Below are 25799 nucleotides of genomic sequence, written 5' to 3'. Positions count from 1 at the left end.
ACCCCCCCCCCCCCCCCCCCCCCTTCCCCTCCCCTCCGCTAAACTCTCCATCAGGCTGGTTTACAGATTTTTTAAAATCAGGAAGGATGTGACCGCAGCACAAGATTCCCCTCCTTTTTTTTTCTTTCAGTTTAAAAAAATGATTCACTCCAATCAATGTGTGACTCGAGTTGCTTAACTGCAAGGCTGTTTCGTGTTTAGGAGGGTCAAAGAGCAAGAATGAGCTAATAACCTCAGATCAGCTGACAGTTTATTGTCAGTTGTGATAACTCACGCACTGCGATCAGTGTCGTCTTCTGAAAATAGATTTTTTTCAATGTTTTTTTTTTTATTTTACTTTTTTTTAAACCTGTAAATACATAATAATAATAATAATAATGATTACATAATTTGTGATCTGTATGGTCAACCATAAAAACAATTAGCTACTCCATGCGAAATAATCACACACAAAACTCGTTGCATTTTCATACCCTTAAACATAACCTTTAGCACTTAAATACCACAATTGGAGTATTTTTAAAATAATTTACTGTAATCAAACATCCATTTACAGTCCACTTTTACAACAGTATGAATAATTTTAGTCAAATAGTGAGCCATATAAAGCTACTGAATGGAAAGCCCTGTGGCGCAGTGAATAGCACGTCCTCCTCACGGTTAACGGGACCATAGTTCAAATCCACCTTTCTATGTGGAGTTTGCATGTTCTCCCCGAGCCTGCGTGGGTTCTCTCCGGGCACTTCGGCTTCCTCCCAAACTCCAAAAACATGCATAGTGGGTGTATTAGACATAGTAACTTGTCCTTCGGTGTGATTGGGTGCGTGAATGTGTGTTTGTCTCTTGCCTTGCAATTGGCTGGCAAGCAGTTCAGGGTGTCCCTCACTTGCTACATCAAATCAGCTGGGATATGCACCAACAAGCCGGCGACCCTTGTGAGGATAAGCGGCTCTACAAAATGGATGGATTGATAAAGCTACTGAAATGCTACCTGATGAAAAAATAAACAGATTTGTATAACGTGTGATAAGTTGTTTTTTATACAATTATATTAGATGTGGTAAAAACAGTTGTCTTATTACATAAAATTTACGTACATTACAAGTAACTGTAGCTCAGTTTCTGTTCTCCAAATCAAAACATGTAAATGTTGCTTTATTTATATAGCGCTTTACAAGCACCTAGAGGTGGACCAAAGTGCTTCACAGTAGAACATGCAAACACATCAAATTTAAAACACAGAATATGCAATAAAAAAAAAACAGAATTAAAGATTTTAAAAAAAGAGTCACTTCACTACTGAATATTGAACATCTCCTTATTTCAGACATTTTCATTTTTACATGATGACAACTAGCTAATGAAATCCCCCACTGGGTGTGGTTACTTACGCTACTTTTGTGGTTGTGTTGAAATATTGCGCAATCCTGTTTACCAGATATTTTTTTTCCCACAAAGTGCAGAAAAGTAGTTTATTGATTGCTTCTAATGTATACGGTAGCTATGTAATTGTTTAAGACTGAAAAAGATAGGGTCTCGATCAATAGATAGATCTGTTCATAAAAAAACAAAACATTTTTGTCCTCAAAGATCTCATTACATATCAGCAAATGTTTGGAAACACAAGATAATTCACTGTTTGTTTTTGGTTTTACATGTATAATTTAAATATCCTTGAAATTTAGATGAATATCAAAGTCATCAAAGAAATATTAATAGAAATATTTGGTAAAGTCCAAACAGGATATGTTTTATAATTTGGAATATTCAAAGTAAAGCACCTGAGATAACGGCTTTGTACATTTGGAATTAGACATGAATCAGAACATCAAAATTCAACCTTTTGCATGCTGAATTTATCTACTTGTAAATGTGGACTTCCTCTTGAGGAAGCTGGAATTTAAATTTCTCAAACCTTAATTCAGATGACTGCTCGAGAGAAGATTCCGAGTGCAGAAATCAACTTTAATGGATTTAACTATTCACACAATCCTCAGCTCCAAACTCCCACCTCCAAGGAAAACTCCAAAAACAAACATACAGCTCATACTTTAAAGTAGACATACACACCATTTTTCTTTACAAATCAAAACTGTTCCCAGGTTTCAGAATAACTTCACATTTTCATAAAAAAAAGGAAAAAAAATCACTAAGGCTGGAAAAAATAAAGCACATTTTCATCCCCGACTTTTAACTTTGCAGAAATTAAAAAAAAAACTGAGAAAATAGAGGCAGCACATGGTCTCACTTAAATGAGGCAATCTACTGCAAGTGTGACAGTTTTATGAACTTTTATGAACTTTTTCGTTATGTATTGCATCCCAAAAAGTGACTGGCATAAAAAAAAAAAAAATTAAGAAAGTGATATGAAAGTGAGCTCTCACATGGGTTTCTTAGTTGTTGTTGCTTTCTTTTCTCACAAAATCATCCCGATGAAAAGTATTGCAAATGCCTTGTTCTCTTTGACGATCCCTCCACGATGGCTTAACGTTTTTTTTCCAAGTTTCTTGAAACGTGATGGTTTGGAAATACAAGCAATTGCAACACGACTTACTAATGTTCTCTTAAAGGTATATTAAAAATCAAGATGGAATAATAAATACATTTATACAGCAGTTCAGCGTATCTCCGTATATACATATGTGCACATGTAAACATTGTTAAACATCCATTTCAATATTAGCCCTACCTAAGCCAATATTGGCATACATGTTAAGAAGAGGAGCTAAAGCCAAAAAGCTGAATCCAGCAGCCTCTGAGCTTTTCAATAAAAGAGGATGTGGAGTTATGTGTTATTTTTTGTGAATGTCCGGTGAACCGTTGGTGGTGACGAAAAATTAGGAAGCAATCAAAGGTTACATGAGGAAACTGAGCAGCGTAACACAAATACTGTTAAAGATTTTGTTAGAGATGTTGAAATAGAGACAGTGTGAATTTTATGTCACTATCAGATTTATTATTTTTATCTATTATACATTTTATTCATTATAAATCTTTTTATAACCAGGGATGCACCGAATTTCCAGCCACCAAAAATTTGAGGCTGAAATTGGCAAAAAAAAAAATGCATTTTCGGTTTTCAGCCGACAATGAACAATTAAAACTCAAAAAGTGTGTCTGTTGTGAGGACGCAAATCCCGCTGCGATTGTCTGAATTCTGAACTACAGTTGCGACGCGTTTCACTGACATTCTACCTAAATACTGTACAATCTAGTAAGGCTGCACAATTAATCGAATCTTAATCGCGATCACAATATTGGCTGCCACGATTAATTCAGCTGATCCTTGGCAATATTAACATTTAAAAAGCCGGCTACTCTACATGTCAAATCAAGCACTTTTGTCATCCTACCATTAGGGGCAATGTTTCCCACATGTTTGCATGACAAAAGCTTCTGCTTTGCTTACTCTAATTGATGATTTACCAGTGTGAAATGGCGTTTAGTTTCTCACCTGATTTCTAGTATGCACTGTGCTTGCTGTCAATTGAGTCCCGTTTCGAAAAATCCTATTGGCAAAAAATTGGAATCAATTCAGTGTGAAATGACTGAAAATGACATTTTGACTGCTAATTGATTCAAATTTGCTTTAAGGTAAATAATACACTTAAAAGTTTTGAGAATACTTATACAATTTTTATAGATTATAATCTTAAATATGGTAGATGGGCAAGTGGGAGGGTGGGGTGGTTTGGGGGCGCAAAATGTTTTCTCTTTCCTCAGGGGGGCTTTGCAAAATATAATTGAGAAGCGCTGGGTTACAGAAATAACAGGGAGGTTTGCTGCTGGAAAAGCAAAAACTTTGACAAAAACTGTATGTATAATATACATATTGAATATTGTTTTTTTGTTGTTTTTTTTCCATAAATCTTATTGACAGTGTTTCATAGAAATCTTTAGCGCTTTCTTTAGGGCTGCGTTAAGCAGATAGAATGAAGACATATTGTGTGTTTCTATATCATGAACATGATGATTTGTTAGTCAGCATTGAGAAATAACATTGCAGAATGAAGAGCAATAAACAGGGAAAATCAGATCATACCAAAAAAGATATTTGGTAAGGTACAAACTCGGCAGTCACACTAAAAAGTCATTTACTGTACATTAGCAACGCATTTCAATGCAGCCCCTTCAAGTTTTCATTTACAAAATCGTATTTCCCCCGTGACAGTTCCATCATTACCTCCTTTTTCAAACTTCCCTTTTGAGTATCACCGGGAGTGAACTTGTTGATTCCCGTTTTCTGTCCTACGTACACAGGAGACTTCTAGAAGTGTCCAGGGTGGGACAGCCGGCGGTTCAGTTTCGGCAGCCTGTCCAACATACCAGCCAGCTGGGTGAAAGACGGCCTGTCATCTATTTCATAAGACCAGCAGGCAGCGAGGATCTCCTGTTGTGGACAAATAGTAATGCACGGCAATGTTAAAAGATAAACCCGCTCAATTATGACCAATTACCATGAAATGGTATTAGCAATTAGCATGAACTCACTTGTGGACCAATTTTGCGTGTAACATTTTTTTTTAATACATTATTGGAATGTAAACATTCCCACCAATGAATTGTTACAGGTAAATGATAAATACATTTAGATATTTTTAAATGAATTATATTCTATAAACGAGAGGAAGTGCCTTCGGGAGTTTTAGGTTCTCTAGTGACTCAAAGATCAAATTGTGGCGACACATAAGTGTTGTGTACTAAGAGCAGGAACAAATTTGAAAAAAAAAAAGCTTTCATTATCACACAGGACTGCAATGCACCACGTTGAGCCAAATGATGGAGACTTTCGTTGAAAACTAAATAAAAAAGAAGACGAGTCATTTAAATCTGATGCTTTGGCAGTGGATGAAAGTAATAACATGAGGGCTGGGGGAAAAGAAAATGACCAAGTCAGGTAAGTCGATTTTACAAATAGGTCAATAAAAATATTTGCGTCAAAGTTTGGCCGGAATCAAGTTTTTGCCACCATTTTCTATATGGACCTTTTTTACAGACACCCGCAGCAAAGAAAAAGAATATTTCCCCCAAAAATGAGGATGTCAGAATTTGGGGTTCATTCCCAATGAAAAAGAGTGACAAAAATAAATACACATATTCAAATTTTTCAAGGTGGAACTGTGCTTCAATAAAGCTGTAGTGCCTGTATGTATGCAAAGACCGTCTTTACATACAGCTCCACTTCTTGTGTTGGTGCACCATCTAACGGCTGAATGGCTGATTTTATTTATGTGCTTAAAAACACTAGCTGCTCTAGTAGTTTGCGACATATGTAAACAAGCAATTAAAGTAAATTTTACAAGGAAAATGCCACTAAAAGTCGATTTTAACACAATGTCATGTTTGTCTGGACTTACCGTAACTTCCTTGCCCAGGTTGGCATCTGCCAGCACCTTCTTTATGCCCTCACTGCTACCCACTAACCAAATTTTAGCTTCCACAGGATGGTTGGTGATTGGCCAATCTCTAAAATGCAGCTCATACCAGATTGTGCTGGAAAGAAAACAATACCAAGTAAAATGAAATAGAAAAAAATACATCTGTGTAATCTATAGAAACCCGATAAAATAGAATATACTTTGCGTGGGTTTTAGAAATGGAATTTTTGACACATGGATTAAATGCAGGGGCGGAGCTACACATAGACCACGAGTACAATATGGTATGCAGTTTAACAAATGTGACCATTATACAGTAATATTACTGTCAAGCCAAGATTTTTGTGTTATATTTGCTTTCAGACTCAGAACTGATCTGCATTCATCACTACAAAAATTTGGAAGACTAGAACTAAAGGTGTTACCACATCTTTTCATATAAAGATTTGTATCAATTTGACAATTTTCAATACCCAAAAGCGTAAACATCAGCAGCTTTCGAGAAAGGCAGGTGGTCCTCGGCAACCTCTGGGCTCATCATGCGAACAATCTCCGGTGACAGGTAGTTAATCCACCCTTGAGGTATCTTCAACACACTCTTTCTTCTGTTCGTACAAACAAATGACAATGAACGTCGACAAAAGCATCGGCACAAACAACAACAACGGTATTCCTACCTGCCTTCTTGTACCACACCGGCCATCCCAAATAGACCAAAATCTGTGATAACTACTCTGTTGGAGTCATAGAACACATTCTTAGACTTCAGATCTTTGTGAACAATCCCTTTGGCATGCAGATAGCCCATTCCCTTTGGGAGAGATAAATATACAAGTGTATGTGTTGTATATGTTTTGAGAGAAAAAAAAAACACACACACAATATGTTCAATTGTCACACATAAAGTGTCTTATATACAATCTTACATTTACTTCATACAAACCCCAATTCCAATCAAGTTGTGAAATATCCTCTCATTTTGAATAGTATGCCTACAACGTGTTCCAATAAAAGTGAAAGAGGGTTACATCACCTTACCTTTTCACAACATCTAGCCTTTGTGAACTTACAAATTGCAAGTTACAAATTGTTGATGATTTATAAGTGGAATTGTTCATTCTGGGTCTCTATTGTCAAATTTAGTGCATGTATATGTGCCACACAAATTCAATGTAAGACAAGCCTGGACTGCTGACGGGATGGTCTAGTCCTCCTTTCACTTTCAAACCATGTTGTTGGAACATGCAGGATTTGGCTTGGTATTGTCTTGGTGAAATAAGCAGTGAAACTTACTTCGATTGACAGCAATTAGCATTATTGGTTTCATGGGCACTAACATGCCATTATACCATCAGAGATGGTGGCTTTTCAGTTTGGTGTTGAAAACAACATGCCTAGTACATTTCCTCTTAGGCTTGTGTACCTGATGCCCAACATTTCCCCATACGATTGACAATGTGGACTCGTCAGACCACAGCGCATGTTTTTTTTTTTTTTTTTCACTTTGTGTTAGTCTATCTCTGATGAGCCTGGGCCCGGACAAACAGGCAGCATTCTTGTTTATGTGGCTTTCACTTAGCATGGCAGAGTTTTAACTTGCATGTGTAAATCCAGCCACGAAATGTGAAAATGTTTTTCTGAAGTTTTGGTGGTCTTGCCACTTAAAGCATGTGCAGACCGTAAAAATGCAGTCATAACATCTTTGCAATTGTACATTGAAAAATATTGTTCTTAAATTGTTAATCATGCAGTTGCATAGAAAATTGTGAAGCAAGCCCAATCCTTCAACAACTGAGCTATTTTTATCGCACACAATGTTTTGGTTGGAATTAGGATTTGTACACTGAAATGTAATTATGTATTAATGCCTCTTACCTTGACAATTTCTTGTGCAATCTGTCTGGTGTTGTTTATATCCAACGAATGACCCATTTCTCTTACAAAAGAATATAAAGGCACTCCTTTACAGAAACTGCAAAGCAATCATATGCAGCATCGTCACACAAATGTTTCCTGAGAATTGACAACTTCGCCTTGTGTGTTTGTCTATTGCATTAAAAAAAATGTAAGCAGAAATGAAATACAAGGGAGTTTTACCTGGTGACAATAGCAAGATGAGGCGGGGCCATGCAGGCGCCCATAAACAGGATGACGTTTTCATGCCTGGTTTGCCGATAGTTCATCACCTCCTTCTTAAAAAGCTTCAGGTGCTCCTGGTTATTGCCGTCGACCTCCACAAGGCGAATGGCGACCTCGCCGTGCCAGCGACCCCTAAACACCTTCCCCCAACGACCCTGGAGAGTCAAAAGCATCAAAAATGTTCGGAGTGTGACAGTTGTTTTTTTTTAAAATATGTTTTGCATGTGTAGAAGACACCACAGAACATCTTCACCTTTCCCACAAGCTCCCCGAGTTGCAGCTCCTCATATGGGATGTCCCATTCCTGCAAGTAGACGCTGGTCTGACTGGCTTTACGGTTGATGCCCTCCCTCCGGCGGCCAGCGGTACTACGACGATAGATAGACGAGGGCAAGTCTTCCAGCTCGTCCTCATCAAATTCCTCATTGGAGGAGCTCTTGCATTGGGCGTCCCCAGCAGGAGGATCCTCTTCTGCCTTTTGATATTTACAGAACAATAAGATGAAAAAAAAAAATCATTTTAGCGATGTAACCTATTGGTACAAATGTCAAATGGACTGCCTGTACAGACCTGCTCTTGCTCAGACGCTTGTGCTTGCGTTTCAGTAATGGCTTTCTGTGAAATTCTAAGAAAAAAAAAAAAAATCAAACAGTCATTCATGAAGTGTCAAAATTCCAGGATAGCATTTTACCCAGAGTCATTGGAGCTGTCAGACTGTTGACAATCAGTATTCTTGGAATCGGGAACATCTGTTGAACAGGGGTACAGAATAACTTCAAAATCCATCTTCATTTCCTTGAAACAGCCTATAAATTTTCATTATTTACTCAATTGTGTCTTAATTCAATTACTGAATGCCTTGCAAGTAAGCAGTGTTTAAAGAAACTTCCTTAACGATTTTCATTACGGACAGCAGGAGGTGCTGCATTTACCATTGGCCGTAGCTATAACAAACATGGCAGCCTCTGGAGAAGTGCCACTCCCCATGTCATGTAATTTAATAACCAGACCTACGATTACGTTTAAAACATACCGTTGGTCATTAAGAACACATTTATTTGCAAATTTTTTAAATGTATAATCATTTCATTTATTTCTTTTTAATGAAAAACGGTCTAAATCCTACACAGTGTCCCTTTATTATAACAACAGTGTGGTAAGTTCATATCAGCAGCTATAAAGATGCATTTATTAAAGGACAGATAGAAACTAAACCCTCCAAAATCTATTTATAAATGATTGAAGGATGGACAAGTGATAATACACAGAATGGAGGGGTGCTACAACACAAACTTGGCCATGAATTGGCCTTTTGAAGCCAAAGCCGGAGCGCAGCCATCTTTTTTGACTCTCTTACTGACAAATTTAATATGTTTTCCCCCCAAACACTCTCATTAGGGTGTGTTTTTATTTTGTTTGCATTGACCATTCTGACCTCGATTTGATTAGCAGTGACGAAGACATTTACACTTTGCGATAGGCCTAATGTTTTTCCTCATGGAATTAACTTTCGTTTTGTTTTTGAGGATTCTGGCACTTCTCCCAGCCTTGTAGGTACGACTTTACACCATATTGTGGCACCCACCTCAAAAAAATATGTGAGAACACCACAATTAAATCAGTGTAGTCAAGTTGTTCAAGCTAGAGTGTGGCAATGTAAGATGGCCGCCGGAGGTTTCAGTTCTCATGCAGCGAGTATGCTGCAGCATTGTTTTAGTCCATATATAAATGTGTGGGCTGACTAATTTGGGCTAACCTGGGAAGTGGAAGTTGTCACCCTGGGTACCGTGTGGAGATGGGTTGAGGGGGGGTGTGGCGCTGACACTGGGTGGGTTGCTTTGTTGGGAACGTGCTGGAGAAGAAGGTGCAGAGGACGTAGCTGATGATGGGTTACTACTGGAGTCCAGCTGTACGCGAGGCTTCTGTGTGAAATGGACATGTGTAAGACGGACAAACGGAAATACATCAGCTCAAAAATTCTAATGCAGCAGAAGTTGTACATACCTTTTTGGTTATTGCTTTTGGTAGCGTGCCAAACTGCAATGGAATCTTTGCTTTGTGATCAATACGATTATTGATATCAGACGGCACTGATTCTGCCCTTCGCATCTTTGGCACTACAAAGCAAATGGAAACATCGAAACTGTGAATGTACAGCAGATTTTATCATTCAAAAATAACCTATGCTACTAGCGGTGGGGGCCCTAGCTTGAATGGTGCCTTGCGCAAGCCCCCCCTTTGCCCAACAATCAAGAAAAATTAGCACTGTACAAGAAAATTATTTCAGGCTTTATTTTATGCTTATATCAGCATGATTGGTTTCCTCTATATTAAGGGGGAGTCAATACCTCAGACAAATGCCACGATTGACACATCAATTACTTGCAATTTTAAGTTATAAAGTTCAAGTCAATTTGTTTATAAAAAGGGTTATTTATGACTAGATATCACATTTTCTGTTTGCAAATGGTCTCATACAAGGTAAAAAGGTTTTTACAGTGGGCAACAAAATCATATTTGTTGAAGCCATATAATCACTAGCTGTGTCATTTACAGTCATGTCAGAATTCAGTTGATGCTGCAGCAAATGTCATCCATTGTGATGAATAGAGCATTTTGTTTAGATTCTCAAATTGGAATTTCAAGTAAAGATGTAAATGCTTATCCATGATTGTGATGATTGCTTACATGTGAGAAATGATATCCGACAAGAGGGAGCATCTTTGGTACATTTGTTGTGGCACTTTAATCTGTGGAGGGAATATTGAAGAAATATGACATAATCGTCATGCATAAACTACGAAAACTGAATGTCTTACTTGCAGTGTTTACACTTCACACCGAAGATCATGTTCTTGCCACACACTTGACATGTCTGGGAGAGCCACGATTTTGTTGAAAACCTGAAAGCCCAGAAACCAACAAAATGAAGATGTTATCTTTGAAAACACCCATCAGTTTTCATGTTCATCAAGATCGCTCGTCAATTACTGTACAGAAGTGGTGTCTAAACTCTGGCCATATGCGTCATACACAGTGTGCATCGAAAATATATTCTGGCATTGCCGGCAATGCAATTAAAAAAAAAAAGAAAGAAAAATTGACAAAAAATTGACTTTGTTAGAAGTCTGAATTTATTTTGATTTGCCTCCAAATCAAAATTCTTCAATTCTTCATCTCAAATCTATCTTCTAAATGTATTTAATGTAATTTGAAAGCAGTTGAACACACATAGGTGTACTGAGCTCAAACTGAAAAGAAAAAAAAAATCCTTTATGATTTTTGTCTAACCAGGCTTTGAATTTAGGAAAAAAAGGACAAAACTATGTTTTTAGGAGTATTACCAGGGAATATGTGTGCAGATAGAGTCCAGGATCCATAAAAAAACATTATAACCTCTTAAAATGTCAACGATACCTGTTCAGATTTCATATTATGGAAATGGAGGTGCGGTAAGTGAGTGATTAGTACATCTGCCTTACAGTTTACAGGTTGTGGGTTCAAATCTGATCTTGAAATTATTTGATCAACTTTACATCAAATATATCCACAACAATTTGCCATCACTAACCTGTGTGTAACCGCCAAGCCAATGTCCCGCCTCATCGTCTGAGGTGAACTCCTGTACATGGCAAGGTCTTTGAAGCACAGCAGCACATGCTGAGTGAATACAACGTAACACTGAGACGAATGCCTGACGTCATAAATGTTTGACTCACTGTCCAGAGATGTCGGGGCGGCGGTCATGGTGTATGGAGCGGAGGCAGGGACGGGGCCGTGCGTGCGGGCAGAAAGCAAGGGCGAACGCAGGTTGGAATCTTCAAAACTACTCCCAGTGAGCTGGATAGAAGCCAGAGCTTTGTTCTTCTTGTTGGCCCTTCAAAGACATTCAGTGGAGCTCACAACAAACTGTTTTGATTGACAGAAATATTTGCCCTCTTGTCTCTAAATTTCATTGTCTCTTGCTTCGGTAAAAATTGTATTTATCCTCAAAAGTGTAACATGCCTCTGTTGATTTTTTTTAAGTGGAATTCAACACTGAAATTTTCTGCACAATATTTTCTATGCTACTCCACTATTGGCCATTTTGCCATTGCATTCCACAGTTTCTCAGTCTCAGTTTCTCAACAACCAATCACAGCTCATCTTGTGAACATCACATGACCAAACTCAGAAAACTGGTGAGCCATGATTGGGCATTACCTAAAACCCTGAGCAATTGTGATGCCATATCCGGTCGACAGTAAGTGGCAAAATAGTATCTCAGTATCCCAAGTAACCCCAGTATCTCAAAATAGTAGACACTGAAATAAATTCCACCTGTGTTCTATAATTTCATGCAATGCCTTCCAAAGCTGAGATATACTGTACAAGAAATCTGAAAATATGCCAAAATCCCACTATTTTTCTTCCTGTATAAACAAAGTATGTATACATCGGCAACGACTGAAATTTTGTGTTTCACTAACTTTTCTACTTTAATGTTGATGTTGTAAATAAAAACTAAAATCAGTGCATCGTCACTCTGATATATATGGTGTGTGTTATTGGCTAATTGAAATATGAATTGTGCCTTCTTGTGCCAAAAAATATTCTTTACTAGTATAGTATAGTATATTATAAGTATTAGTATAGTATTGCAAATCCTTTATTCAAACATTACTTTAAAGGACTTGCACTGAACATTCAAAAACTATTGAAATATTCCAAAGCTGAGGTATGCAACAAAACATGCCAAAGATATACTACTTTTCTTTCTGTGTAAACAAAGCTGGTATAAATTGGCAGTGAGTCAAATTCTGTGTTTCACTAACTTTGCTACTTCAACGGTCAATTTAAAATAAAAACACTTAAAATGGGTTACATCATGACTAAGTTAGAAATAATGTGTGTTTAAAACTGCAACGTGAATGATGAACTGTGTCTTATTGTGACGGAAAATGTTCGACAGTCTTGGCAGTAAGGTAAAAAGTGCAATGCTCCAACCCACTTGTGGTTTGCAGTTTCCTCCGCACGGCTCACCACTTGTGCCTCATGACTCTTGCTTCGTATCGGTCCGATGGAGATGGGCAGAAGCTGCAGAAGCTTACGAGAAGAGGACGGCAGCGTATGGGCCGTTTTGGCTGTTGGCGTCTTAGAAGCTCGGATTTTGGAGGGAGTGCTGGGCTCCACTGAGAATGCGTCAATCATTTCCTCAGTGGGTACGTAGGGTTGGTTGTCACCTGAACATGGAAGTACGGATATGGAGATGGATCTGCCATGGTTCCCAGTGGACTGCCGCCTGCTGGAATGATTGACAGCAAGGAGGCTGTCTGTGTGCTGCTGGCAATCAGGCCTCGCATCTCCACCTAATCAGTCGGTCAAAAGCAAGTAAGAATCGTACATATTGTACCTATGCAAAGTTACGACCACATTTAATAATTGCTTGATTAAAATTCAGGAAAACGCACAATCAATGATGGCAAATTTGCGTATACGTTAGAGCAATACTCAGGATGGGTCCAAAAATAAAATGATTCTTGACACCTAATCTTCAGAATTAACCCAACAAACCAGTGATTTAATTTTTATTTTTAACTGATTCATATTTTTAATCATTATTTATGGTTGGTTTGTTTTCCAAATGCAATTGTACATATTAAGATGATGGTGCACTTGTATCATTAAAATAAAACCTTTTCAAATGGATGTCAGTATTTCAGCTTTTTCTTGAACTCTTATGGCACAGGTGTCAAACTCAAGGCCCGGGGGCCAGAACCAGCCTACCAACTAATTTTTTATGTGGCATGCAAAATGCTGATTTGACTTCCAGTTTCTGGCTAAAATACTAAATTTGCAAGTTGTCTTTAACTTAAAAAAAAATGACTGCGTATTAAAAGTTTGCCCAGCTCTGGTCTAATCAGGTAATCCGTTTCTTGTGTCACCTTTTTCTGTTGGACTCTTTAGACAGGAGATGGCAGCAGTGAGGCTTGAGCGATCCTCAGAAGTGGAGACCAGGCGCTTCATTGTGTCCGGCACATCAGAACTGGGCATCTGCAGTACACTGTGTATTAAGAGCTTCTCTTCTGCAGCCTGCAGGACACATGGGGGACATATAGTTTTGATCTACTGTAGGTATGTCCTTTCAATTACGGGTCTCAAATGTTTTTAATAGGCCCACAAATCTGTCATTGCCTCTAATACTACACACCTGAAGAGCAGTAGCAATACATGCATGCGCTAGGTACAAAATTAAGGCCCTTCATATGTAGCAGGCTTACATTTTGCACTACCAACTTAAAGCCTCTTATTTTTTTGTGAAAATCTTTAGTTTTGGGATACATAGTTCCTTTGGCCTTCTGTGACATATGGAACATATGAAACATGTAACACTGCAAATCTAGCCAGAAAACTTTCTACGGGGTGGGCAGAGTGTCACAACAGCTCAGTGACAAGTGGCCAGGGGTAGCATGCACAGTCAGGCACCAATATTTCTAACCAGGAAACAAAACGTCCTGTTTACTGAAGCCGCACCTCTCACCATGCGGCTGCCTTGCCTCAACCATGACATCGTTGAATGCCACCTAGCTACGAAACATCCATCCATCATCTTGTACGCTTATCGTCACGAGGGTTGGGCGTCACTAAAGTGTATCCCATTCGAATAAATGAGGAAGCCTAAGCAGGCATTTTACTGACATTAAAATGCAAAAACAGTATGAGATGACCACACTCACTAAGAGTTGTTCCTCCTATCAAATCAGTCACGTGGGAAGCCAGTATTCAAAATCACAGCTCCGCCCGCGGGTGAATTATTTACTATTGAAGTTGCTTGTCTGGATGTGTGCTCCCAAATACAATTTTGCCACGTCGGCATTTTCTACAGTTAAAAAAAACATTGCTGTTTACTTGGACAAAAATCTCTCCTTCTCAACTCTGGAACCAAAACAAAATAAAAAGATGTGGATAAGGTCGGCAAGTATTATTTACTCTTGCCTCTCACAAGCCATGTTTATCTGGTTGGGCGTGGCTGGTGCTGAGACTGCAGAATAAGCAAGGAATGCTTAGAAATGCATCAATAAAGGGGAAAAAAAAAATACTTTGTGGGGTTTTAGGGTGAGAATTCTGTTACATGGTTTAAATCTCCAAAAAGTTGAACTCCTATGATTTAAAAAAAAAAAAAAAAGCATTTTCAGGCCACTGCATTGACTTTCATGTATTTTTTGGTCGGTTTATTTTGAAGTTGGTTTGTCTGGGCTCGCATGCAGTCCCAGGAAAGAAGTGGAAGTTCAGCAGTGCTCCCTGGAAATATCCAAGCTTTGGGTCCCCAAAATGTAAATGAAAATCTGTCTCTCAAAAATCCACTCTTAAACAGGCAATATTTCTAAAAAAAAATAGCGCATCCACATACACTATTTTTGAGTGAGGATCGTGGACAGGACCAGAATACATAACTATAGCATTTAATTTAAAGGCATGTACCTACTTTAAAACAAAAGATGAAATTCTCGTCACATTGTCCAAATCTTAGTGTGTGATTCCCGAGTCACAAAAGTACGGTAGACATGGCAACCACAATTTGAGCCATAACTCGAAAACCCGTTTGAGCCAAGAGGCCCAAACTTCAGACTCTTTCATATGACATAAAAAGGCACCAATCGAAAAAAAAAAATCAGGCATATTAAAAAGGTATTACTGGGGAGGGTGTGTAAGCTCTCCCAGAAGTGTTTCAGACTAGCATATGCAAAGAGTGGTGAGATGTTCTACTGGGATGACAGAAGATGTGGAAGTAAAGGTGGGACCGCCTCAAGGCTATGAACTCTTTTTTTGTTTACTGAGGTGATGTACAGATTTACAGATGAGGTCTTTGTAGGATGATGTTTGCAGTTGACCTTGTGGTCTGCAATGAGGAGAACAGGTGGAAGCAAAAATAGATGAAGCAACAACAAATGAACCTGGGTTGCAGCAAGAGAGGACAGTGTATGTATAAGTGAAAAGGAGGCTGGTGAAATCATGACATTAGAAGGAGTGGAAGTAGAAAAGGGTAAAGAGTTCAAGTACATTAAATCAAGTGTCCATCAGAATGGGGAATGTGGGAGAGAGGTAAGAGGAGAGTACTGACAGGATTTGTCAGATGACAAATGTGTCAGGAACGATCGCTGACAGAAGAGTCAAACATATTTGGTTTTGAGATGATATGACCAAAAGATATACAGCCGTCAGTGGCAGGGTTGAAGATGTTAAGTTTTATCTTTAGGAGTGATGTGTAAGCTGGTGAGGCCACTTTCAGAAGAGGAACACTGGATATACTGTTTTGATAGAAGCTGGAAATAGAGCAGCTGGGCAAAGAGCTACACGAGAAAGGGGATTTCGGGATCGGATGAGGGAAATCTTGCAAAGAGCTGAAGGAGCAAAGAACTGGATGGAGGGAAGATGTATTCTTTATTACCAAATAACGGATAGATTCAAAACATAACGAAAAACAGTGTAAACGATGCCCCTTTTCTATATCTATGATTAAACGCTTCCCAAGTAATTTTAAAATAATGTTTTTCAAGAAAAGTTTTTTTTACCCCATGTCAAACAGAAAGATGAAAAAAAAAATCAAAAGATTAAAAATAGACAATATGTGTTTTAATATACCAGGAAAATATCATCAATGTGGACATCCAGAGCAGATCTCCCATTTGATGTTAACTATTTAGTATTATGGCAGTATATGTACCTGGAGGTTCATTTCGTTACCACTCACACAGGAGAACATCTCAAACATGAATAAACATTCAAAAAAAGTTAAACAAAAATCAGTCAAGTTGCAAGGGGCAGGGGATGCCATTTTTACTACTAAGAAATAAAATCACGGTGGACCATGCTGAGTGCATTGACTTGTTTAGGGCTGTTCAACTGTTGTCATCCAAGATGGCATTTAGTATTAGCTAAAGTATTAACACAAACCCTTTTCACCAGATTGACTAGCAATGAAATGTATGAATAGCGTCTAGAGAGTATTTATTGCACATTTAATTTTCATCAAACTTGTCCCTGTTTTTAATTTCATAAATTTGGTCACCCTAATCAGCAGTGTTAGCCTAACCACACACAACCTCACTGTTTATTTCATATTACTTACAAAGTATATATTGAAACTTTCAAGTGTGGGAAATGACCAGCAATAATAGTTTTGTTGCGATTTCTTTACATTTATGTTGTGCGGATTATATAAAGCAAAAACATGGGAAACAGACTTGACACTGCAATAGCTGATGCATACCAATACCTGGGCAGTGCCTGGGCATGCCTCGGATGCCTGTATTTACAGCTAACAAAGCCACAGCAGAACGGGAAGGAAAGTGACTAAAGTACAAAATTCATTAGAGGAGAATGGAAGCCCGTCATAAGGATAACAGCCCCTTCTACCAAACGACCACCTTAAAAAAAAAAAAAAAAAATCAGAAATATGACCTCTTTGTCATACTCTCAGTCACATGAAAATAAACGCCCAGGTAAACAGAACGAGGAAATTTACATACTTCAACGGGAAGGGGTAGAGTCCACAGTGACAGACCTGTGTGTGTGTGTGTATGTATGTGTGTGTGTGTGTCCAGCTGATCACACAGCAACCGCCGCAAAAGTGAACACGGTGAAAGAACGATTTCCAAAAGAACAGGAAAAAAAAGTCTTTTCTTTGCACATTACACCGCAAGTTCATTCAGTACACATTCTCGTACTCGAGTTTACGTTACCATGTCAACAGGATGTACAGCACGTCAGAGAGCCTGCTCTCATAATCCAGGTGTTGTTCCAAAGTAATCCCCGGGTGCAGCCGGCTGCACAGAAACACACTGACAAGAGTTCCAACCAGTCCTTCTGTTATCACACTCCCTGTTTTTCTTTTCCCTCCCTCCGACCAATCTCCTCCTCCGTTTGTTCCTTACCTCCCTCCCCTGGAAAGCCTTTCTCCATAGCCATTAATTTGCCTTGTCTATCTATATATATATAGATCTATATATATATATGTATATACACCATACGTCTGGGAGACGCCTAGGGTTAAAAAAGCAAGAATTTTGCCGTTTGTGTTGCATTTCTCAGTATCGGCTTCATCATTTTAGGCCTCTAAACACAGTTCGTATGTTTGTCTACTACGGGTATGACAAAAAAGGGTTGAAACTAACTTTTTAGTGCTTCAAATTGAGCAAAATAAAATTGTGTATGGAGATATATATCAAATAGTCGACCAGGTGGGGTAAGTCAACTTTAAAAATAGGTCCATTAAAATTGAAGCGTCATCTGAATCATGTTTTAGCCAACAGTTTTCTTAATGGACCTTTCTTGCAGATGTACGCAATGTTGCAGTGGCAGCAAGGGAGAAAGTCTCCCCTAGAAAAGGAGATAGCACAGGTTTGGACTCATTTCATCCATCTATCCATGTTCTATAGCCACTTATCCTCACTAAGGTCACTGGCTTGTTGGTGGGGGATCATTTGGAATTAAACATAAAAAAAAAATGACAAATATTCAATTATTGCTAAGTGGAAAAGGCAAACTACAGAAGCATTTTTGGGGAAAAAAATACATACAGAAAAAGACCACCTTGCTTTTCTTGGTGCACCACCTAGTGGTCAGATGGCTGTGCTATTTGTGTGCTAAAATCGTTTATTCTTTTGGTAGTTTGATAGGGTTTTATTGAAGACAATATTAGCCCATGTGGGGTTCCGAAATTAAGGAAAGAACTTCCAAAATGACAAGGGCTGTATTTTCGGGTAATAATTGTTCAGATTTTAGGCAGTAGGGGGACAGTCAAGTATGAAAAGTGCCAGGTCAGCTTATCAAGAAGAAGAAGAAGAAGAAGAAGAAGAGGAAGTTATTCACCTCAAAGTAGTTAACGGGCACATCCGCTCAAGTTTCCTCATGGAATACCCAGTTAGCATAGACGAGTTTTGTTGGTGTCTGAAAATTTGCATGATCATACATGCGTATGATAGTAAACAAAGAGTAGTTATAGCCACCAACTCAAGTTCAAGAGAGAGGTGATTACTTGATTATGTGATGGAATAATCAATACGATAATTGATTTTTTAAAAATGTAATAGCGACAGCCCAGATAGAAAGACAAAATTTGATCGAGCTAGCGAGTTGCTATATTTGTATTTTACCAGCTTATAAGGAAATCCACGATCATGAAATGTAAGACAATATTATAGAATGACAATACATTCTTTTCTGTTGTTTATTTGGGTTCTTTTACGCGCTCTTATTTATACTTTATTGATCCTGCACTTTGTTTCCTTTGCTTCCCTTTTTATGAATATGTGCTTTTTGCCTGCCTTTTGCCCATAACAAGCTCAGAATGTGACATCTTTAACTGCCCCTGAACAAGTTATCAATCACTTAATTTCCTCAATGCAGCACGCGTTCGTGTGACAAACCACCTTCCACGTGTTCACAACCGTGTTACCAAACTTTGTTGATGTGCATTCAGTTTTTGACAGTATTTCCTGGAACTATTTTACTGTATAGTCTTCAAAGTAAACATCAATGTCAGCCTGTTGATGATAACCTGGCATTGCTGTTATAATGTGCACTGAAAAGACGTCACCTTTTGACATGGTTTTGCTTTACAGACCAGCTTTACAAGTATAGTAACAAAGTTGAGCTATTAGAGAGCTATTAGAATTTGAGCCTGTGTACAAAGAATATTTTGTTTGAGTGCTTAAAATGAGCTTTCAGCCTTTTTCTTACAAATACCAACTGAAAAATACTTTTAAAATGATACATTTAAAGTGTTAAAACAGGAGCCACTGAAAGTTTATTTGTAAAAGGGATACTGTACTTTGTTAACAGCCCTTCCTCTTCATGCGTCTTCCTGAATTGTCAGTCATGCAAATGCTGTGGGAACACGCCTGCTCCCCACAAAGCCCTAAGGCCAGTCAGTCTTCACCTTCCCTACAGTTTTACAAGACAGGAATGCACATGCAGAGTATTGAGAATGTGACAGACTATTTTTTAGCAGTTTTGCTACTCTCCAAATTTTATTCAATATTTTTCATCAAAATGCGGTAACAAATACAGCAAATTGTAATTATGGTAAATATACTGTATGTACAGACTAACACTTCTTGACTGATGCTTGCATCACCTTGTATGTGAATGAAATTATAGACGTCACATACATTTGATATGGGTGTGTGTGCGTGTGTGTGTGTCATTGTGCCTTTGTGTGTGCATCATATACATATCAGGAGCGTAACTACCAATTAGTTTAACTCATTCAATGCCCAAAACATATTTCATGTTTAGAGTTCGGACATTCGATCACAGATATTTATTTATTCAATTTTCAAACATCTTTAAGTATTAGTCTAAAGGAGGGTCTGAAATGGCTGGAAAAATATTAATTTGTCAATTATTTTGTTGATTTATACAATCCATGGGTATTAAAATGCCTTAACTTACATCCCTTACATAACTCAAAAAACATTCCATTTATTATTATTAATCAACAGTTCAGAAAACATAAAATAACTCATTCGCATACTGGTTTGACCCATAACATGTTGGAAATTTTACTAAAAAACAAAACAAACAAAAAAAACATTGTTCGCTAAAGAAAAAGCTGTTTTGATTTGACTTTGGTTCAATACAAGATCAACACAAATTGGAGAATATTTACCATTGTGAAGCTGAAATTTTGAATATTTGGACTGTTTTAAATATTAAATAAAAAATATATCCAAATACTGATAAATTATAAACAAAAAAATTATTAATATTATAATTGATCAGTTGCTGATTATGGTCATTGTTGCACCTCTAATATAAATGCCTCTAATATATATATATATATATATATATATATATATATATATATATATATATATATATATATATATGTTTCTATTCATCAAGTTACATGTCATTCATATGTTAGTTTTAGAGTCAGACGTGAACGTTATGATTGTATGTGTATATGAACTGACAAAAGATGTGTCGACACAAAAACGTAATGTTTAGTAAATAAGAAAGTCACACTATTTACATGACCGCTCCTCTTAAACTGTTATCTTATGCTACACTGACTTTTTTTTTGTGGCGCATCTCGGCTTTGTGAATAAGGTGTACGGTAGCCTTTAATGAAAAATAAAATAAACAGTCAGGTAGATAACCTCGCCCTCATTTATCCTAAGTCGGCTGGCTCTGCCACCGCCCTCATTTGTGTTTCAAGAAAATGTTCAACACTGTTCGTTTTTTCCATAATGACTGTACTTCAAATATAATAAAATTAAAGAGTATACAAGAAATACCATTCTCCCTTTGGCTTTCCCTCTTACCAATGTTGCCTTGGCTACTGAATATTTTTTGGTTATTGTTATGTTGGGGTAGCGACCACAATAGTGAAAACATTCTCTTGGCAAGACACCCGAGTAAACTGAACCACACAAAGTGACATTGAGCCATGTAATGTAATCTGTTCAGGCCAAACATGCCTGGAGAATGACTCACGCTGTGAACTGTCACCACTGCCACAAAATGACGGCCGCTGCCGGTCAGGATACGGGGCTCTGCCAAGGTTCACTGACATAACCCGCACACGACTGTGTACCGCACAGTCTGCCTTGAACTACACTTATGAGGTTTTACTGTTATCCTAAGATTATCACCGGCTCGACAAAAAGGGGATTTTCGGCTGTTGAGCTGCATGCGTCTGAAACTGCTGAGTCAATGCTTGCAGCAATGGGATTTTTTTTTATTGGTATCATGCATCCAAAATATCACATTGTCTCAGAATGTTCTGATAATATTTAACTCATTCAATCCAAAGATGTATTTTCACTTTTTCTTTTTAAGTGTACAGGCATTCTAATATATATTTTTAATATTTCGCAAAAGGAAGTTCTGAAAATGTGCAAGAATTAAGTACTAAAGTAATCAATTACCTTATGAAATTACTGTAATTACTAAAATAATTCAATGTTTTAGGTAAATAAGTACTAAAGTGAATGATTACTTCAGTGAATAAGTACAAAAGTCTTTTTTTTTTAGGGTCCAGACCTTCTTAATATTGGTGAAAGGAAATTCTAAAAGTGACTGTTAGTTATCCATTACATAAGGTACTAAAGTAATCCATTACCTTAGGCTCTAAAGTATTACTTGAGGTCACAAAAGTAATGATTACTTTAGATTAGTCTAATAATTAATTACTAGTGCATGATTCATTTATTACAAGCCTTTTTAGACCTGCATTTACTAAAGTAACTCATCACTAAATTAATTCATTACTTAAGGTAAATATGAACTAAAGTCATTGTTTTTCAAGGTTTCAGACATTCTTATATTTTTTTAATATTTAGCGAAAGGAAGTTCTAAAAATGGCTGGTGCAAGAATGGTGAAGTATTAAAGAAATCAACTACTTTAATTAGGTAATCAAAAACCTTGGACAATTATGTACTAAATTAATTGATTACTTTAGGTGAATAAGTGCTAAATTCCTCAATTACATTAGGTAATAAAATAATTATTTATTTTAGGTACTAAAGTATTACTTGAAGTCACTAAAGTAATGATTAGTTTAGGTTAGTCTTCTAAGTGATTACTTTAGGTAAATAAGTATTAAAGTCATCATTTTTTTAAAGGTCTAGACATTCTTATATATTTTTTTATATATTTTTATCTATTTATATATAGCATTTATATATGTCTATATAATTATTTTTTAACATTTAGTTCTGAAAATGGCTGGTGCGAGAATTAAGTACTGCAGTAATCAATTACTATATTAAATGAATTACTGCGATCCAATACTTTAGGTAATTATGTACTAAAGTAATTGATTACTCTTGTACAAAGTCATCCATTACATTAGGTAATGCATTACTGTTGGTACTAATGTACTTAAGTATTACTTGAGATCACTACAGTAATTCTAGTAATTGATTACTTTAGCACATTTTAGACATTTTAAACCCTCATTTAGCCAAACACTTGAAAAGTACCTGTACAAGTATAAATATGCCTTTGGGATTGAATGAGTTAACAACACACACAAAGATAAGATTCAACTGACACAAAGGAAAGAAAAATAGCAGCTTTACAAACAAGTGCATGTCCTTGCCTCAACGTCCTGGAGGTGATCGGCTGAGATTCGCTGAAGGTCCCAGTCGGTCCCATTCGGGCCTATTGGTCACTCGCCGCGTCTTCTTTTCTCAGTCAGCAGTTCCCTGCCACAGTCAGGAAAGAACCTGTAGCACAACTTCAAACTTGCCCTCCCTGTAATTGTGTTCTGTATTGTTTACAAGGCGCTGTCAAGACTGATGAGCAGTGTGTGTGTGTGTGTGTGTGTGTGTGTGTGTGTGTGTAGAGTCTGGTTTTGGGTGTGTATAAATAGTGTGCAGGGCAGGGACAGAGGCTTGCAGAGCAGCTGACTCAGCAAATTCTAGTTTGGTTGAGCGCTCATCACACAGCAATGCTGGTGGAGATATGCTATGCCGCATTATCCTCTTTCAACCGGCAACCCTACATCGCATCATATCACGTCACATGATGAAGTCAGCGGCTAATTCCAACATTGAAAGTGAACTAACTATAGTTTGAGATCATCTTCACTGCACCACACAGAAGGATTCGCTTTCATTAGGGAGACACTTCACTGCGTAGAATAGATTTTAACTGGTGAGAAGCTGTCACTTGTTGACTTTTTTTTTTTTTAATCATCCCTGATTAACGAGCAAAATTTCCATTTTCCAATTGACAGCCCAGTGGAAGTTGTTATCGGCCTGATTTTCATTTTTGTTTGGGTGTAATGGCCAGATGTACCTTCATCCATATTTTTGAACGGCTATGGATATGCTTGAACATGCAGGGCCACGTTTTCAGTTAATTAAATCTAAAACTACAATTACTCGCTTCCCTGAATTCGTATTTGTTGGGCTGCTCAAATTTACCAGATCTAGCCTATATATTAGGGACACACCAAATTTTCATCTCATAAAAACGTATGGTCAAAAAGAGCAAAAAATGCATTTTTGGTTTTGCCAAGGCCGTCTTGAAAATGTATCCCCTTTAGACAGGCGTTAAAACACTTCACTCTCATCAATCTTCAGGTTTCATTTTCCCATCACTGCTTTACACTTGCGCAATTATTTGTATATAGTACTCTATTATTAAACACTTCAATCAGCGCTATTAAGAAACCTAAAATATATTGCACGCATATTGTAAGTATTAATAGAATAACCCTAACTTGTATCAGATATATTTGAATTGCAAGCTTGGTTACTACCAAGATTAGAAGGTTCATTTAAAAATATATAATTAAAGGTGTGCGTTTACAGTGTGAAACACAAACCTCCTATTTTAATATGATATAATTTCATAGTCCCAGACAGCTTGTTTATATCATTTAATGTTGTGTTGTAGACTATGCCCACTACATACAAACACGTAGGAAAGCATGGATGAGTGTGGGCATACAGGCTGGAAAAACATGAAAATATGATTGTTTTTCAATAAATAAGCTAGATTCCAGTGTTCTTTTTCGTAGCATTTTTACGTCAATCCTCACATTCAAAACTACACAGAGACCTTACATATTTAAGGCGTAAGACAGAGAGAGCCTCTTCATTATTATTAATTATATAAATGATTACTTATTGCCTAACTTCACAAATAATACTGTCCAAGATAGTACAACCATAATATCACTATTCATCATACAACATTAACATTACAAAAAAATCATGAAACGTTTCGAGTTTTTCATATTTTGAAAAAAAATCAGCTAATTTTTATACTTTACAATTACAAAATATCTCGCGGGTCGTAAACCCGTTTGCGGGCCATAACCGGCCCGCGGCACGTGTGTTTGACACCACTGTTTAGGGGATTTGTTACACTAAACATGCACACTGTCAACGTAGCTGCTGTAATAAAATCAATTGCCTTCCCACAAAAATTAGGGCAACCGTGTCTTTAAACGTTATTCCTACTTTATTAATTTCTCTTAGGCCGTGTCTCATTATTTAACTGTTCCTTATAAGATAAGGTTTTTTTTCTCACTGACTTCCTCTTCGCATTTTTTTCACTGGGAAACATTAACTGAATGAATCAAAGTTGACGTAGTAAGTGATTGAAAATGCCTCCCGGGGGGCAATTGCAGGTCTATAAATCTTAAATTGCACACAGACTTTAAAAAAAATAAAAAGGCAGTAGGCACTGCAGCGTGTGCGTTCTTGTTGAAAAGAGGTACGTATGCGCCCACGTACTGTATATCGTCATTAGGCTTATTTAGGTCAATGATGCTATGTTTAACCAGCAGGGGGAGCCCAATTACTATTTCTTACCTAAAGGCCTGCTTCGGCGTATGTAGATGAAGTGAAGAGGCGGATTCAAATAAATGCACGAGACTGTGGAGAAACAAGAATCATTTTTCTTTTATAACCGGATAATTTCATAAATATCTCTTCATAATGGTGACAAGTGTCAATCTACAAGTCAATTAAAAAAAACTGACAACTTTTGGCTTTACTGTATTTGTCATGTTAGTTTCAACGGGACAACTAACACAATTTTGTGAAATCTTTTTATCTCTTCGTTAATTATGATGGCACTTGAACTTCTCAGTTTGATACAAAAAACATTGTTTTATTCTTTCCACATTGTCGATTTGTGATTAAATACGAGTTTTATGGTACCGAAATTTCGAACCAGGAAGTAAAATGCCTCCTTTGCCAAGACTGAGCCTCTCACCGTGCGGTTTCATTGCGCCCTCCTGACATAGCACAATGGCGGCGGGTCACGCAAGACTATTTCACCAGCGTGAATACGATGCCAAAATCAGGCGTTTGATAGACATCAAAATGCATAACGGAGTCAATTCACCGGCGTCACTAATAGGCGTGCTAGCTATCAAATCGGTCCCCGCGGGAACCCAGTATTGGTGACAATAGTTCCGCCCACGGGTGAATTATTTACCCCTGATTTAATTGGCTGTGTGCTCCCAAATACAGTACAGTACTTATTTTGGGCTATTTTAGCATTTCCACTGTCAAACGTTGCTGTTTACTTGGCCGACTTGGTGCAAAATTTCACCTCCTCAGATCCAGAAACAAAAGAAAACTCAAAGATCGGCGTGTATTTCCTCTTGCACAGGTGGTGTTGGGGAGGTACGAATTGCTGCAGTTGTCTCAAGTGCACTTCATGTCGTTTACATCTGCAAGGGTGGGGCGATAAGAGAACGCGGAACAAGCCAGGCATGCTTAAAATGTACCAAAGGAAAATAACACTTGCAAATAATCGTCAAACGT

At 37.6% G+C, this 25799-nt stretch overlaps 1 protein-coding gene across 5 annotated transcripts; it reads right to left on the bottom strand.

Moving 5' to 3' along the window:
* Positions 1–34: 34 nt before the first annotated feature.
* On the bottom strand, positions 35–25394 carry LOC148415741 (kinase suppressor of Ras 1-like). 5 transcript variants are annotated; one of them, XM_088428292.1, is made up of 21 exons: positions 25243–25394; positions 24837–24899; positions 22610–22715; positions 19330–19442; positions 13442–13589; positions 12508–12865; positions 11237–11394; positions 11089–11155; positions 10337–10420; positions 10206–10267; positions 9522–9634; positions 9274–9439; positions 8209–8266; positions 8088–8142; positions 7771–7995; positions 7476–7672; positions 7254–7350; positions 6056–6189; positions 5852–5983; positions 5358–5493; positions 1945–4390 (listed from the first exon to the last, which is right to left on the bottom strand). In XM_088428292.1, the coding sequence occupies exons 5-21, from the start codon at positions 13548–13550 to the stop codon at positions 4268–4270; spliced, it is 2274 nt and encodes a 757-aa protein (XP_088284418.1). In that variant the 5' UTR covers positions 13551–13589; positions 19330–19442; positions 22610–22715; positions 24837–24899; positions 25243–25394; the 3' UTR covers positions 1945–4267. The 5 variants fall into 5 exon arrangements, 4 of the variants coding, with proteins under 4 accessions (XP_088284418.1, XP_088284419.1, XP_088284416.1 ...); XM_088428293.1 differs by lacking the exon at positions 19330–19442; XR_015867290.1 differs by lacking the exons at positions 19330–19442; positions 22610–22715; positions 24837–24899; positions 25243–25394 and adding exons at positions 35–951; positions 17240–17329 and having other exon boundaries at positions 3455–4390.
* Positions 25395–25799: the final 405 nt, after the last annotated feature.

This window comes from Hippichthys cyanospilos, chromosome 11 (genome assembly GCF_059441005.1).
Source record: "Hippichthys cyanospilos isolate Australia breed blue-spotted pipefish chromosome 11, RoL_Hcya_1.0, whole genome shotgun sequence".
Taxonomy (NCBI): domain Eukaryota; kingdom Metazoa; phylum Chordata; class Actinopteri; order Syngnathiformes; family Syngnathidae; genus Hippichthys; species Hippichthys cyanospilos.
The sequence above is the reverse complement of the archived record's forward strand: the minus strand, read 5'-3'. Positions and strand labels throughout refer to the sequence as shown.